The sequence below is a fragment of the Triturus cristatus genome, chromosome 9 (assembly GCF_964204655.1).
Source record: "Triturus cristatus chromosome 9, aTriCri1.1, whole genome shotgun sequence".
NCBI lineage: Eukaryota > Metazoa > Chordata > Amphibia > Caudata > Salamandridae > Triturus > Triturus cristatus.
Genome location: NC_140592.1, coordinates 620,648,818 through 620,665,454, shown reverse-complemented (window position 1 = coordinate 620,665,454; position 16,637 = coordinate 620,648,818). Strand labels below are relative to the sequence as shown.

The 16,637-nt window shown below is 44.3% G+C and overlaps 1 protein-coding gene across 2 annotated transcripts in view; it reads right to left on the bottom strand.

Moving 5' to 3' along the window:
* The window catches only part of POLR2I (RNA polymerase II subunit I), a 216,763-nt gene extending 208,565 nt beyond the window's left edge, over window positions 1–8,198 (bottom strand). Inside the window, exon 1 of one of the 2 annotated variants that reach the window (XM_085625663.1) lies at window positions 8,045–8,198. In XM_085625663.1, the coding sequence (XP_085481789.1) occupies window positions 8,045–8,103 (59 nt within the window). In that variant the 5' untranslated portion in view covers window positions 8,104–8,198. The other variant, XM_085625664.1, reaches the window with a different exon arrangement.
* Window positions 8,199–16,637: the final 8,439 nt, after the last annotated feature.

The window sequence follows — 16,637 nt, the reverse complement described above, 5'->3', positions numbered from 1 at the left end:
GCGTCAAGTTCCTCGGCTATGCAGCTAATTAAATCAACATACATTAGTCGGGACTAGCTGCATCTTTCCACAAAGAGGCATGCTGGCATGCATAACAAGTATTGACATAGCCAATAGGTCTCGCTTTTTGGACTTTATAAGTATTTAGTTATGCAGCACAATATCCTTGATGCAACAACATCACCTGTTGCATGACTAAACACATACTATATTGCCTCCCAATCGCCTTGAATAAATGGGTGAGCAGTTATTTAAAGAAGAGCTTTAAAAGAATTCATTATAGCAATGGCACATATTATAGAAACTACCGAATTTTGAATAATTCCGGTAGGACAAACAAAACATATATAAACACTACAATTAAATTTCTGCATTCTGGTGTGAACGAATCAAATTTCGGAATTTTTATTAGTATTTCGAATTGTTATTAACAAACGGCATATTGGATATAAATGGAAACATTAAACCGGTTAGGCATACATGCCCATTCTCAAGTAGGTTTGGACAAACGTGGCCCCCATCTGCAAGCATTTAACACTGCTGTCCGTAGATCATCGTAGAGCCACATGGCACCACCTATTGGCACGCTGGAGCATTGCTGAAACAATTCTCTGGCTATAAACCGCACCTGCATGATTTTTTAAGGTGAGCAACCTGTAGTTAGAAGTATCCATTAGAAAAGCTTAAAACTGCCTAAAGTCTTTATAGAAAGTAACTACAGACAACACGGGAGCAAACTAGTGCCCTCGCCTTAAGCCTTATCACTTTATCTCAATACATTATTGTGCAATGAGGTCTCCTACTATATTATACTAAGAAATGACCTACTATTTGGCAATTTTCATTTAAATAGTCACTCTTAAAAGAGCAGGATTGAACAGGAACCAATACCCTAGCATCGAGTCTCTTACTTCCAATCTAGGTCCTCCTACCCAGTTTTTTAAGAGGGATGAATAAAAAAGTGGGGGGTTGTCTCAAACATGGATGTGGTCCTTTCCAAGACATGTGGCATATGTAGATAAGATTGAGGCTTAAAGCATGTGAACTAAAATCTTCTGCTTCACACAGTGTGGCATTTGCCAGTATGTGGTGCCTCTGTGAGTTATTGGTTATATCCAGACGTATCACACAACAATCAATATGCGCTTAAAACAACCAGACCTATTAGATAGGCCATTGAGTTAGCAGGTTCATATAAATGAGCAACAACGTGTTTCCGGGAATAATTTAAAATGAAAATGTTTCAACCCATAAAATATTATATATTAAGCATTGCTAAGGTCTGTGGAAGAGGTAGTGTTTTTCACTACTGTTCTCCCAAATAACTCACTTCCCTTTGTAATCTCACATTCTGTTAAACCCTTATGTCCTTTTGCGACCAACAGCTTTTATAAATTCCTTATCTGCATCATAGGTCATCTCCTTCCAAGAGTACTTTCTTCAGTTACAACCTCCTCACCATGCACTCCCTCATATACACATACTCTAATAACCTATACACACAGCGTTTTCTTTTCCTTTGGGGCTGTCAATATTTTGACAGCTGCGCACCTCTGCAATACGTTCACATAAAATGGTTGTCACATTTGCCTAACCGTGACCATTGCGTTGTATGCTCAGCAGAGAAGCCAAGGGTTGGGTGAAGGTATAGTATGACATTCTTAATGAACCACTAACAGGCACCGTGAGAGACTCGCACTGCCTTCAACCTCAACTCCAGAACTCTGAATCCTGCCCCTCCATGAATATGTATTCACACTCAACTCACGCACTGTGCAAGTGTCCTATGTTGAAGAAAAAAACAACAGAAACAACACCTGCAAAAAGCAAAAACTTAGGAAATACAGGATGAAATGGAACTTCTGAAAGTTAAATAGGGGATAAATGGCTTACATCCTTAGGAGTTTTTACAGACACTTGAGAAATCGATCAATATTTGTGCCTGTAAAATTAAGGATATGAAAATGGGGCCAGGTAAAGACGCATTTCAAAGTCAGCTTTAATTACTGCCGGGTCTGTGATCTGGCAATAACGTTTCCGTTTATAAGCCCTGCTCCTACCTCACCTCTGGAGACTTAGCATTGAAAGGCCTGCAAGAGTACACATGAACCCATAAGGTCACCATTATAGTACAAGTGACGTTATACACGGACAACTACAGCCCTGTAAATGACAAGAATTGGCATAGCCAATAGGTCTCGCTTTTGGGACCTTCTAAGTATTTAGTTATGCAGCACAATATCCTTAGTGCAACAACATCAACTGTTGCATGGCTAAACACTTATATGGTCCCAAAGGCGAGACCTATTGGCTATGCCAATGCTTGTTTTTATTATTGCTCCCACTACTTGTCCCTGCTCTAACGTTAGTCCATCATTAGATGCCGTGCGCTTTGGGGGTCGGGCGTTCACACAGTGTTGACTCCCCTTCTTGGCCGCCACTTCCCACCGTAGGTAGGCAAACAGTACAACGCCTCCAGGTACCCTGCCGCTCGCATGGAGCCCCAGCCATAGAATAAACAGGTCTCTAAGTGGTGCAGCCCCTCAGACTGCGTAAGGTGTGAGCACCATCCTAACGCTCAGTGTCATCAACTGCACACATATACATTAGTGTGGGTGGAAATGTTCCTCCCCAGAGTCGAACCAGCAGCTGCAACCCGTGTATCTCTCGACTTTACTCACTGTCGTTAGCTGCTTATTTCTCCTCTATGCTGTTTTTCACTGCTACTTGAAGACGGTTACAGGAAAAACTATTTCTGTGCTTTTCTTTCTCTTTTTTTGTCTTGAGAAACTGCTGCATTTTTGAAGAGTTCTAGTCATCTCCTTCCCATGGTTTTAGAGCAGGGATGTTTTTATAGGCTCTGAATGTCGCCACGAACAGTTTGCCTTTTGACTGAATTAAAATTTTGTACACATGCCTTCTGATGATATCAATTTAAGCACTCTGTACTTTACCCATGTAATAACATACTCCTTGCTAACTTTGTATTAGTCAATTTAGCCCAGGATGCTATACATCAGAGTTTTTGATAAGTAATTATAAACGCTGAGTAACATTTGTTTAGCTGTCTGCAATTTTAAGGCACGAGAGAGGGCAGTGGAGGGCGGGGAAGTGAGGAAGGATTCTTTCTGTGAAAAATCCTAAAAGAATGAGATTGTTTGGTCACACATCTAATCATTAAAGCCACGAGGAAGTAACAAGCACATGAATTGCTGGGTTAGATGTGCATTGAAAATCAAAGTGTCGGATTGTGTCATCTTTTATTTTAGATTGAGGAATTTCATATATTTTAGTGTAAGGTGCATGTAATCTAAAACTGATTTTCCACTGCTACAGGTTTAGTAATTCAATCATCCTACGATCCTCCATCTCTGTCTGTGTTGGCCCAGTCCCTCACAATTTCAGCACAGCACCATCGGCACAGCACCACCTCCTCATAAGTGCACCCCCGCCAGCGCAGCCCCACCACACCATCAGGGCAGCACCACTTCAGCATTAGCCCAGCGCCACCTCAGCACCAGTGCAACACCTCTGCACCAGCACAGCACCAACTCAGCACCACTCAACACCACCTGAGCACCAGCACAGCACCACCAAAACATCACTCCGCACCACCTCAGAATCACTCAGCACCATCTCTGCACAAGCACACTACCACCTCAGCACCACATCATTGTCACTCCGCACAACTGCAGCATAACCTCAGCGCAGTACCAACACCTCAGCATCACCTCCTCATAGGTGCACCACTACAGACCCACCTCAGCACCAGCACCACTTCAAAATAACGCACAGCATCACACACTGCATCAGTGCAGCACTAACAGTGCAGTCCCACCTCAACACCCACGCAGCCCCACCTCAGCTTCAGTGCTAGATCACTTCAACACAGCATCACTCAGCACCACCTCAGTATCACTGAGCATCACCTCTGCACCAGCACAGCACCACCTTAGCATCACCAGCACACCACTACCTCAGAATCACTCAGCACCACCTCAGCCTGCCCTCGGAATCGGCATCTATTGTTTCTCCCCTAGCTGCTCATGTTGTAATTCAGGTACTATTTACTAATCCCCACCCTCCCATTGTTTATATTTTCCCCCACATAACAAAAAAAGTTATAACAAACATGCATTAGAACAGGCAGGAAGAAGTTGACAACATTGGAAAGAAAAAAAAAAACAGATTATTTATGTTCATTCTTTTTTAATAGTCATGCAGTTTTACATGTCTTCTTTGTTATATATGTTACAGTCAAAGTGTGAAATCCCGCATTCTATAGAATGCCTAGGTAATGTATAGAATGCCTGAAAATCGAATGTCAAAGTATGAAATGATTGATATTTTATACATTGCCTAGGCATTGTATACTTTGCCGGATTGTCTGCCGGCAAAGTATATAATAGACCTAATCCCAGAGACAGCACAAGTTGCCAGCAAGCAAGGGGCAGAGACAGCACAAGTTGCCAGCAAGCGAGGGGCAGAGACAGCACAAGTTGCCAGCAAGCGAGGGGCAGAGACAGCACAAGTAACCAGGCAAAGAGCAGGTGGCAGCCGTGCGGTGGTGTGGGGAGCGACCTGCCTGCAAGCAGGGTCAGAGGTCGTGTATAGCATCCGGCTGAGGTTCCACAGACGCTCTGCCGTTATCCTTTCCCGTGGTTCTTGTATCACCATGTCGGAAGGGAGTGTAGTGCCAAGACAGGAATCACGCCATGCTGACATGCAACGACGGTTCTGCGATGAATTATCTCAAGTAAGAGCCAATGCTGCTAAAAACTGTGTTTTCCTAACTGAAACCAGTTACCAAAAGTTAGTGGACGATGTGAAAAAGGCTAAGACGACCATTAAGAAGGAACCACAGGACTATTGGCTGGTGAAACACTATGACGTAATGATGTCGAGAATACGACTAAGTTGATCTATCCTGTTAAAGAAGGTACGAGTGCTATTCAGTTTTACGTCGCGTACTCAGAGTTATTTGCCGTACTCCATAAGGCCCATTTGGCTATTGGTCATGGAGGACGGGACAGGATGTTGAAAGAACTTTCACCCAAGTATAAGAACATTACCCGTCATGATATTGAGCTGTACATTCACCTTTGTGAGCCTTGCCAGAAAAAGCAAAAAGGTGTTAGAAAAGGTGTTGTGGTCAAGCCAATGTTTTTTTCTGAATTCAACTCCCGTTGTCAGGTCGATCTCATCGATTTTCAGTCCCATCCTGACAGAGAGTACAAGTTTATAATGGTGTACCAAGATCATCTCACTAAGTTTGTAGTTCTCAGGGCTCTGAAATCAAAGAGAGCGGAAGAAGTAGCCTACAAGCTCGTCGACATATTTACGTTGCTTGGTGCTCCAACGATTCTACAGTCCGATAACGGCAGGGAATTTGCAAACAATGTGGTAAGCAACCTAAAAGAGTATTGGCCCACCTTGAAGATCATCCATGGTAAGCCGCGCCACTCACAAAGTCAGGAGAGCTTCGAAAGAGCTAATCAGGACATTGAAAATATGCTGTGTGCTTGGATGCAAGATGAAAAAACTAGCTGCTGGAGTGAGGGATTGCGGTTCGTCCAACTTATGAAGAACAGAGCTTTTCATTCTGGGATTAAGAGGTCACCGTACGAAGCTCTGTTCGGCTGCAAAGCTAGAGTAGATCTCTCGACGTCGTCCCTGCCTGACGACGTTTTACAAGACGTAGACACTGAGGAAGAGCTCGAAAAAATAATAGAGAGCGTACAAACAACACAACAGCAGGAAGAAAGACGAGATGAATCAATGCAAGAGGCACAGCTCCCTGCAGAAGACATAGCTGAGAATGCAATCCGTGATGGAGGAAACCAAAACAGTGATGAAGCCATGGTTATCGAAGAGCCTTCCGTTTCCATGGTTACCGAAAATCCATCTTCTTCCGCTATCTGTTGCGTCTGCTTAAAAGAAACCAGCGGTGCTCATACATGTCGAAAGTGTGGCCGAAACATTCATGCCATCTGTGGACATTCTCCTAAAGATGATGACGGCGTGAAGTAGAAGGTTATGGGGTTAGCATTTTGTGCAATGTTTGCTTCAATATTGAGAAAGCTATCCAAAGTAAAATGGAATCGAAATCGAACCATGAGATTCAGGCCAAAAAAATGAAAAGGGATTCTGACAAAAAAATTCCTCCTGTGCCTTTGGGTGCCACTGTGCGAGTTCCGATTCCCGACGTCGACAAAGGGCGGGGTGACTCATGAAATCTCTTGGCAGTTGTTATGAACGTGACGGAAGATGGCTTTTACCGACTTGGAACTGCACAAGGAATCTTGAAGCAACTCTATGCCAGATCACAATTCACCGTATGTCCAAAGAACTTAATGAGAATTGAAGACGTTCCTGACCACGAAATACCTCTCCGATCTGCAGCTACTTCTCAGTCCACAGGAAGCGGCCAAGGATTTGTCAGGTGTATGTGCAAGGCAAAATGCCAAAATATGAGGTGCCTTTGTGTGAAAAAGAAAATTAAGTACAATTCAAAATGTCACTCTAGCCTTCCCTGCTGCAACAAGTAGGTCATGCCAGTTCTGCTTTGTGTTTCACCGGTAACAATATTCTGTTCGTATTCTTCTTTAAGTCGTGAAACGTATGTACAAGATCAAAGTGCCAAAATAAAAGGTGTTTTTGTGTGAAGAATAAAAGTGAGTACAATTCCACGTGTTACTCCGGCCTTTCTTAGTGTAACAAGTACTTCAATCTCAGTTCTGCTTTCATTGTTTTCTGGTAAGAAAATCCTGTCCTTTATTTCGTAGTTTTGTTCTTTCAGCTTCAAATGCGTATTAATTAATAAAGGCTTCTCATCTTGTGCCCTTTTAACACTTTGCGTAAATGGTACTGGTCATTCTGTATAATGCCTAGGAATCTCATCTTGTGCACTTTTAACACTTTGCGTAAATGGTACTGGTCATTCTGTATAATGCCTAGGAAAAGTATGTAACATTTTCACCAAAAACTTACATTTCCTAGTTTGCCTCTAAACCATCAGGCATTCTAAATATTACCAAGGCATTCTAAACAATACCGGGATTTCACACTTTGACAGTGACACATATATATATATATATATATATATATATATATATATATATATATATATATATATTTTAACAAAAATACTTATAAAACTTTTTTATTATAACTTTCAAACATGCTGCACAGCACCCACGCTGCTCTACAACATGCTGCACGCTGCTCTGGCTAAACACTTATAAGGTCCCAAAGGCGAGACACATTGGCTAAGCCATTGCTTGTTGTTGGATGTTACTAGATAGGTCTATACTACAAACGACCAAAAGACTAATGTTTTCAAGTTTACATATTTTTTATTAGTCTTGAAAATCCTCATGGGGTACGGAAATGCTTGAAACACGCATTGTCCAATTGTTCAAATACAGAGACGTTGTTTTGGACTGCTGATCGTCTAAGGCAGACGTTATAGTTAAATAAATTAAAAGTGTTGTAGTATAAATTTGCAGGCGGTTCTTAGATAGCGGTTTATAACACGCTGTGTTATACAACAAGGGTTAAAATGTATGAGCTGCAGGTAGTATGGTGTCCCTGTGACAAAAGCAGTAAGTAACCCACTAAGCTCCCAATATAGAATACACAGCAGTGATTTGCAGGTTACACGTTACGTTATCACCTCTATGCTATTTCATGAGTCATACCTTTCATTAGAAAGAAAGGTTGCAGAGCTCTCAATCAAATGCAGTCTCCACCGGAGTTACCATACTCTGGAAATTGCTGAGTACTCAAAGATCTCCACAGCAGATGCCCTAAACCCAAAATATATTATAAATGCAGCATGTCTATTATCCACTAAGTCTGCCAGAACAGATTTGCAGTCAGCTTTTAAAACGCGTAAAAAGCGACCTGCAGGAACAAGAATGGAAGGAAGGATAGATTTTTACGAATGACATAAAACAATTTGCGAGTACTGATGTAGAAACCCACCAATATTAAAACTGTTTCAGATGTAAAAACAGAGTGCCCGAGCACACCAGTAACTCACCACTCCTGACAGAAGCGGATGCCCACAAAGCCAGGCTCATAAGTACCTTCAACTTCCATCACCTCGAGTTTTCACAGTGAACCGGAAGTTAGCAACTAGAAACTGCACTCGTAGTAGAGGTTTCAGGAAGCAGGCGTTTCATGGGATTCACCCGAGAGGCTATAGTAAGGCGGCCATCTTGGAGATGTGCAATTTCTGTGCCTGGGAAGGAGAGATACATAAAATCCGACTTGTTTTGTAGACTTTCATACGGCACGACTATCCCATTTTAAATAATTTAGCATGGTTTACAATTTAATAACACATTGTCTAAACTGGAATGTACAATTGTACAAATTATCTACGTTTTAAAGATTTTGTTTCAAAATATTAAGAAAATTATTTAACATCGGACTTCTATGACTCCGAGTACCGTTAGTAACTATTAATAACACCACTCTAAAGTGTTCTCTCGGTTTGAGACTTCCGTGTTTAGTTTACACCTGTAGTATTTTTTCCCTTTTAACTAGAGATATAAGCGCAAATGCCACCGACATCTTGGAAGGGCGATGCTCTAGTTTATCGTGAAACATTTACTGATAGTAAAAGGATGCGTTGTGTGTATTTAACAAAATAGCGAGTAAACTTGATTTTTTGTTTTACTTTGGCCATTCATTTCCCAATGTGTTTGCAAAAAAACAAACGTTCGTTTCGTTTGAAGACAGGAAACTTCGGGGAGAGGATGTGGTTTGACTGATAGACTGCCGACTTTGGTGCTGGAACCTAAGGTTCGAGCCTCGGGGTCGCGTCCACATGCTCTGATTCTGGGCAAATGACTTAGGGGCATATTATCAAGACATGCCATTAAAATTATTGCCGTTAGAAAACTGTCGCTAAAGCGGCAATAATGGGCTTGATAATATGTCGCAGAGAATTCCAATAGAAGCCCATGTTGACACCAGAACATGGGCTTCTATTGGAATTCATTCTCAAGGGCATAGTATCAAGCCCATTATCGCCACTTTAGCGGCAGTTTTCTAACGGCAATAATTTTAACGCTGTGTCTTTGATAATATGCCCCATAATCTCCCCGTGCCTGAATGTGTCCTTATGTAACGTAACCGGTGCTCATGTAAAGCGCTCCAATACCTTCGGGTCGAGTTTGCGCTATATAAATCTGCATTAAAAAAAAAGTTGCAGAGTTGGTCGCCATATTTGCAAGGGTTTTACAGAGTGATGACAAATTCGTAAAGCATGGTTAAATGTAATATTCTGAAAAGCTGAATTCTCTGTAAACTTGCTCTGACTGCATTAGTAACTATACTACACGTAAGTGCCAAGTTTCAGATCACTAATAGGTGACGTTACCATTGTTTATGTGGGACATTCAATGCTTTATGTGTGAAACTTAATTGTGATTAAAACCATGCAAAAAATCCCTGTAAATATAAAGATCAGAAATTACCCCACTTGGTGCCATATGCATAGCTACCAAGGTTTCAGATTGCTATGTGTGACATTTTCATAATTTCAGTGTAATTATGAGTGACATTTCAACGACTATGAGTGACACTATTTCCGTCACCGGCGAGTTAGTAAGTGCAACTTCAACTATGTCGCACAGCGCTGGGCTCCTGAAAAGTATAGTGTGCTAGTAATGTACACTGAGTAGGTTCTAATAAAATGTGTACCTGCCTACTGACGTGCTATCACCAGCTCAGCTGAAGCCATTCTGCCAGAGTTAAGGTGGGCCCCACTCTCCACGGCTTGTATTTATAACTATAACCCAGCACCCTTTAAAGGCGACCTAGTCCTCACCGACCTTTCAGGCTGTCTCCTCCCACTAGGCACGTCTTTGGTTACGCTATGTAAACTGGAACCTTTGCATGTGCTTGTATGTAACATAAATGTTACATTTCTGAAATGGAGTTGCTGCTTTCGGCATTACTCCAAAAAGGTCATAGTGCCATTCGTACAGGGCCCTAACACAAGCAATGTATATAGAGTGCACCTGAAGTATACGTTACGCTCTCCAACACTCTCCACCATTCGTTTGGAGACACTGATCTGTTGTGATCTCTGCCTCCCCCTGCCCTATGTTCATGAAGGCCAGCCCTGCTATGCTACAAGAGAACTTCATATGTTGGAATGTGTAAGGTTTCATGTAACTTAACATCACCAGTTGTGTACGTCTGTTAAACTAGTCAGTGCATTCTGAGTCATAGTCTTTGGTCAGTTAAAGTGAGCTAATGACGGAATTTACAATGAGTTGTAAAGGAAAGGCTAGGACTCGAAAAGATCATGTGCAAATGGCATAGAAAGGTCCATGCTCACAGTGTACCTTTTCAGTAGACACCTTTCCTCTCTATAAAGAAGGTGTCTTCCTGTTCCCCACATGGCACCCCTCTTTTTTGTACTAAAATATCGCTGCTTCTTTTGTAGCCCACTTCCAAACAACCTATTTTGTAAACTTTGCTTAAAACTCGCGCTAGAGTGCATTGTGGGAATTGAAATGTCAGTGTGAAGTGTTGTGCCCCACAAGCCATAATAAAAGATTACTTCAATGCACCGACCCTTATGGAGTGAAAGTGAAGGTGGGGTTTTGCCCAGCTCCAAACACTAATAAGTCAGTGGTGTTGATTTTTGTTCAGTGCACAGTTTTTACTTGCGCACTAGCTGTGTCATTCTTTGGAATCATAAACACACTATAGTACTCCCAGAATTTTCAGGGTCAGAGCTCTCAACCTACCTGTCAAAGTTGTGAGAGTCCCCTGACAATGATTGGCCCACTTAAAATTACGATAAAAATTATTCTGCCAGCGCAGTGAACTTTCAGGAACTTTAAGTTACTTTAGTGGAGCCAGACAGGCCCTCAAATGATTGTCATGTGACTGGAGACCTACACAGACATACAGGCGCAGTTGCAAGGTATCTCAGTTCACTCAGGGCACAGACAGTTTCACTCACTGCACAAAAGTACCTGCATTCCTAGTGAGAAAATAGGCGCACCAGGCAGTTGAATTGGCGTCCGGCCTCGTGGCTGCAAGAACTCCTAACACAGCATGATTCTTTCTCGCTCAACCCTGAGCAAGCACACAGTCTCAGGGTATGGCCGGTGGGGTCGGGTCCGGTTGCGGATACGTGCCAGTGCTGGAGCGAGGTTTTCCCTAAGAAATGTATACCTCCTCCATTTCATCATTTTGAACTAACATGAATAATTGAATTAACATTAATAGAATTAATTGTTTGCTGTGTTTAATTAATCAACATTACTAATTAGAAAATACACGTGGGAAACGCATTTGCATGGCTTGACTGATACGTAAACTAATTTTGGACGCATACTAATGTCAGATATTTAGAATTTGCATGTTATATGTTGCTTTTGTGATGTGATTTGTGAATCGTGCTTTAAATTGTGAGTATAAACTGCAATGCGTGTTGCTTTTGCTAGATAAATACACACACATAGTGGGTTTAGTGATGGAATTACATTTTGATAGTCATTTCCATGTATTAATTACGTTTTTTTGTTTCTTTGCTTAAGTTGACCTTTCTGGAGTGGCCACAAAATGGCTGCCATCCCTATTCTGACGCCCCAACAAGACATAGAAGTCACTGAGTGAAGTGCGCCTGCGCCAAAAGATGAGCAACAATAACCTCGTCCTGACCCCAGGCAGACTGTATTCGTGAAGGACATCCTGGTAGGAGTGCCAAGCATCAAACGAAGGACTTACTTAAACTATGAACTGTTGTAATTGATGACAAAGGACACGACCCTGCATGGGAATCAACATGCCCTGAATGGACTAGAAACTGTTGCTGATTTACTCACAAATTGGGAAGCTGCATCTAATGCAACATTTAATGTATGAGAATCAGGAAGAATGATCCTGGTTAACCAATTAAATATGTTCTGAAATATGTATTGAAACATTTGCTGTTAAAAATGTATTATAAAAGTAAACTAGAGAGGGTAGGATATTATTCTATTCTATTCCTTGCACACCATCACTTTACTAGATTGCCCGACGTTATGCTGACGGAGAGGACGGTGACACTGCTGGACAGCTGCTTGCCAGAGACTCTGATGGACTGATCAAATGCCCTATTAACCTGCAAACTAATTCTTTGATTTATGGGCATAGAGACGAAAGATCTGAATTTGACATAGAGGACGACATTTAGCCAGATTAGGTAAATATGCGAACCAAAATATTGAATGCTATATGATTTCCTTATGCATTAATTAGATAAACATATTATTGCATTTAAAGAACTGTGTCGGGTTATTATTTGAAGTATTTCAATGTATATTGTTTAGAAGAATTAAGGGTTGCTATTCCCAGCAACTGTCTGATCCATGGCCAATAGTATGGGAGGAACTGTTAGGTTATCATGTATTGAGATCCTGGTGAGGTAGGGAGGTATAGGTAAAATTTGTCAAATCCTCATCAGGTGATTGGTGCACTCTTCCTCCCATTTCCAGCGCATGGAATAAAGAAAGAAACTCCCCTCTCTCTCTCTCTCTCTCTCTCTCGAGGACCATTGATACTGAAAGTAGAATGAATGATTGGTGTTATGGGCCCCATCAGTGAATGAGTGAATGAAATGTGGTCCGGTCTGTAGCGAGGGGATTTGTGGTATTCAGCGCTGGAGCACCACCAGCTCTCTGCCATATTGCGGGGCAAGAAGTGTGTACTGCAGTAGGTAGCCGCCGGCAGCGTCTGTCAGTGACATTGACAGGATACCACCGCATGGTGAGAGCTTGCTGCCATTCCCCCAGCAGCACTTACACTAGTGTAAACCATAAAAAAACATTAGGAATGCTTCCCCCGCTGGCGTCACAGAAGAAGTGGAACGAAATTCAAGAGTGCCTTGCTCGACTCACACTGTCCTGGTAGCGACATTCTAATGCTGCGCGGTGTCGGGTGCCTAAGTGTTACATTGTAGCACTGTGCTCTTCGAGCAGCTTTGGTCATGTGAATCAGAATGCTGGGTAAATGTTTCCAGACAAGCAGCTGAGTTAGCCCCCAAGCAGCGAGCAGAGCGAACCGGCGCTGCCAACTTTGCTCAGACAAGGCAAATTAAATTATTATACTGTAGAGCTCCAGCTTGACAGACAGCTGTGGAGGCGCTATAATGCGTGATAATTATTTTTAATGCGGGGACTTACCTTCAAATGCGTTAGGCTAACGCATGATGCGTGGCCCCTGGCAGGGCTGCATATGAAGCTTTAGAAGTAAGTGCTACTTTTTGTAGGGTGACCAGAATACTATGTCAGGACTGGATGCAGGGATTATGCATTTCTTTCTTCACTCTTTATTAACAGCATTTTCAAAGATAAAGTAAAAAACACCTCAATAAACTACAACTCCCATGAGCACCAGGAGTAGCCATGGGCACCAACAGTCCAATCATATCACATTCCGATATGTCCATATATTATAGGCGATATCATAGTCCTTCCTCTTTCTTCACTGCTGCCTCGTCAGTTAAGTCCCTTCATGCCTTCTTCCTGCCTTAAGGGGGTTAGAGTTTAGGGCTTATCTGGCATGTGTTTGATGTATAATATCTTTAATTGCTTTGTGCTGGCTTATGAAGCCAATGCGCTGCGAGCGCTTAACTTCTCAGCAGTTTCTCTCTGCTTTTTGACCGTGTGGCAGGCTCTCTGGCCCGAGCACGTCAATATTTTAGGCTCCCACGCAGGTGCGCTAGGTGGCGCCCTTTCGTGCCTCTAACACGCTTCTATCGCTTCACAGAGCAGCTTGCTGTGCTCCCGTGGTTGCGTGCGCTTGGATAAGTTGAGCGGACTCTGCTCGTGCCTACTTCTCCCCCAATCCTCGCCTGACACCGCGCTGCGGTAAGTCTTAGGGGCATAGCCTATTACTACTTATTCTTTCCTCGTTCTGCTACCGGCAGTCTAGGGATTTTTTCGTTACTGCTGCTGCCACTTCAGCCCAAAGCAGGATATATAAAGGAGCACTGGCGAGGGGGCTGCCCACAGTACTAAATGGGTGTATTTTGTATTTAGTGCTCCTGCCCTCCATATATTATGCAACCCCCGCTAGACCATGATTATATGCCCTCGCACTCCTCTGAGGAGGAATGGGACCCCCCACAGCGCCTTCCTGCAGGGGTTGACAAGCTCCTTTCAAAGGCTATTGCCCAGGAGCTGGCCTCCCTGCAGGACAGCATTGATAAATTGTCTGCCCAGGTCTTCAAGGGTATGGGGACACTGGGAGACGGGGGGGCTGGGCCTAGTGGGGTAACTCAGTCTCACCCATGTAAGGCTAATAAGCGTGATGCTGGGCACCTTGAAGGCTTTAGTCGGCTGACTGAGGTCTTTCCTAAGAGTGCGCGAACGCTTAAAGAGGCACCCTGCTGGGAGGAACAGCTACCGGGGTTACCGGCAACGAGGTCGCCAAAGATTTTGACCCAGAAGAGGGGTTCCCCGACCTGGAGGAGGGCGATTTTGAGGATGAAGAGGGCTCCTCTGATGAGACGCAAGATTTGGGCAGGTTTTGGCACCCACAGTCATCCAACTCCGATAGTGGTGATGGGGAGGGTGCCCATTCTGAGATGTTTGACCCCGAAGGTATTTTTAGGCCGCGCTTTGCGGAGTGGGTCCCGGACAGTAAGTGGCCGACTATGTGGGCAAAAAGATCAGACAATCACGTAGCAAGGAGGTGAGGGCCCGCCTCAGGTCAGATTGTCCCTGACCATCTCTGGCCGACAAGGTCACAGCTATGCCAGAGATAGACCCGAAGCTATGTACCTTCTTTAGTAAATATATAAGGCATCCTTAGAAGGGCATCGATAGATCATGGATGGCCTGCCAGGACAAGCTCCTGGATGTGGTGGGACCACTAACTACAATCATAGAGTTGGCAGAGTGGTCCAGGGAGTCAGGTCAACCCCTTCACACAGACGACATGGAGGAGTGGGCGCAGAGGATTGTATGCCTTCTGGGCAATGCCAACTGCACCCTCTCCACAGAGCGTCGCCACTCTCTTCTCCTGAAAATAGACCCTAAACTGGGGGAGCCCTTATCCTCAGAGGCAGGTCCCGTGGCCCAGGGCTCACTCTTCGGTGATCCCTTCGTCAAGGAGCTGGGAAAGTTTGTGTCGACGTTCTCAGCTCTTGACAAGGCACAGGCGTCGATGAAAAAAATAATTCCTGGAAAGGTTTTTGGTGGGGCCGGAAGAGGCAGGGATCACTCTTCCGGCCGCCAATCCTACCAAGGCCCTAACAGAGCCCAGGCAAGAAGAAACAATGGCTGGCAGGACGGCTGGCAAGGAACATTCTATCCCTCCCGTGGCGGAAAAGGCAAGAACAACCGTGGCCGCCGAGGGGCCCACAACAACTCCGGCAGATACAGTGGTAAGCACCAGTCTGTTAACTCCTCTTCGTTTGGGAGGGAGAATAAGCATGTTTTCTCACAAATAGGCAGAGCTCTCCTCTGACCCTTGGGTTCTGGAGACAATATTGGGGTATCACATAGAGTTTTACGGCACCCTGGTGCAAACAGTCAAGCCCCGTCCACTGGTCTTCTCCTCTCGGGATGAATCCCTTGTAGATCGGGAGGTCCAGGACCTTCTGGCAAAAGGGGCAGTTTGCCTCTCGGAGCTGCACCCCAGGGGGTTTCTAAGCAACTTGTTTCTGGTGGAGAAGAAAGAAAAGGGCCCAGTCATCAATCTCAGGTCTTTCAATGTGTGGCTGATTTACCGCCACTTCGAGATGGAGGGGATTCATCTCCTTCGTGATCTGTTAATGCAGAACGACTGGTTGGCGTGTCTTGCCCTCAAGGAATCATACCTATCTGTCCCCATCTTTCCCCCCCCTCTGCAGGTTTCTCCAATTTGACTGGAGGGGGCAGGTCTTTGAGTTACAGACTCTGCCGTTTGGCCTGTCATCAGCACCCTGATGCTTTACCAAGCTCCTCAAGCCAGTGGTGGAGCATCTACGTATCCTGGGCATCAGACTGATTATCTATCTGGACGACATCCTGCTGATGGTTCAGTCCCGAGATCGCCAGATTGCTCATCTGAATACCACCATATCCCTGCTACAGAGTTTGGGGTTCACCTTCAACCTGCAGAAATCGTGCATGGTCCTGCAGCAGAGCATGCTTTCTTGGGCATCTCGATCGACTCCAGGGCGGCGACTCTGAATCTACCAGAACAGAAAATCGCCAAGATCAAGAAGGAACCGAGGAAGGTCCTCAGATTGGACAGGATATCTCTACGTCAGTTGGCCAGGATTGTTGGCTTGTTATCATCATCGATACAGGCCATCTTTCTAGGGCCGCAGCACTACAGAGCATTGCAGAGAATGAAGGCATCCCACCTCCAGAGGGATCTCACCTACTCCGAGCTGGTGGCTCTGACACAGGAAGCCAGGAGGGAGCTCCAGTGGTGGATTGACCACATGGAAGCTTGGAACGGTCGGGCGATCTTTGGCTCACAGCCGGACCTAGTGATAGAGTCATATGCAAGTCGCCTGGGCTGGGGTGCCCGGTGTGGGTCGATCTCCATGGGAGGCAGATGGACAGAGGAGGAACTGTCTCTCCATATCAACTGCCTAGAGCTTCTGGCGGGCTCTTTTGCCATTC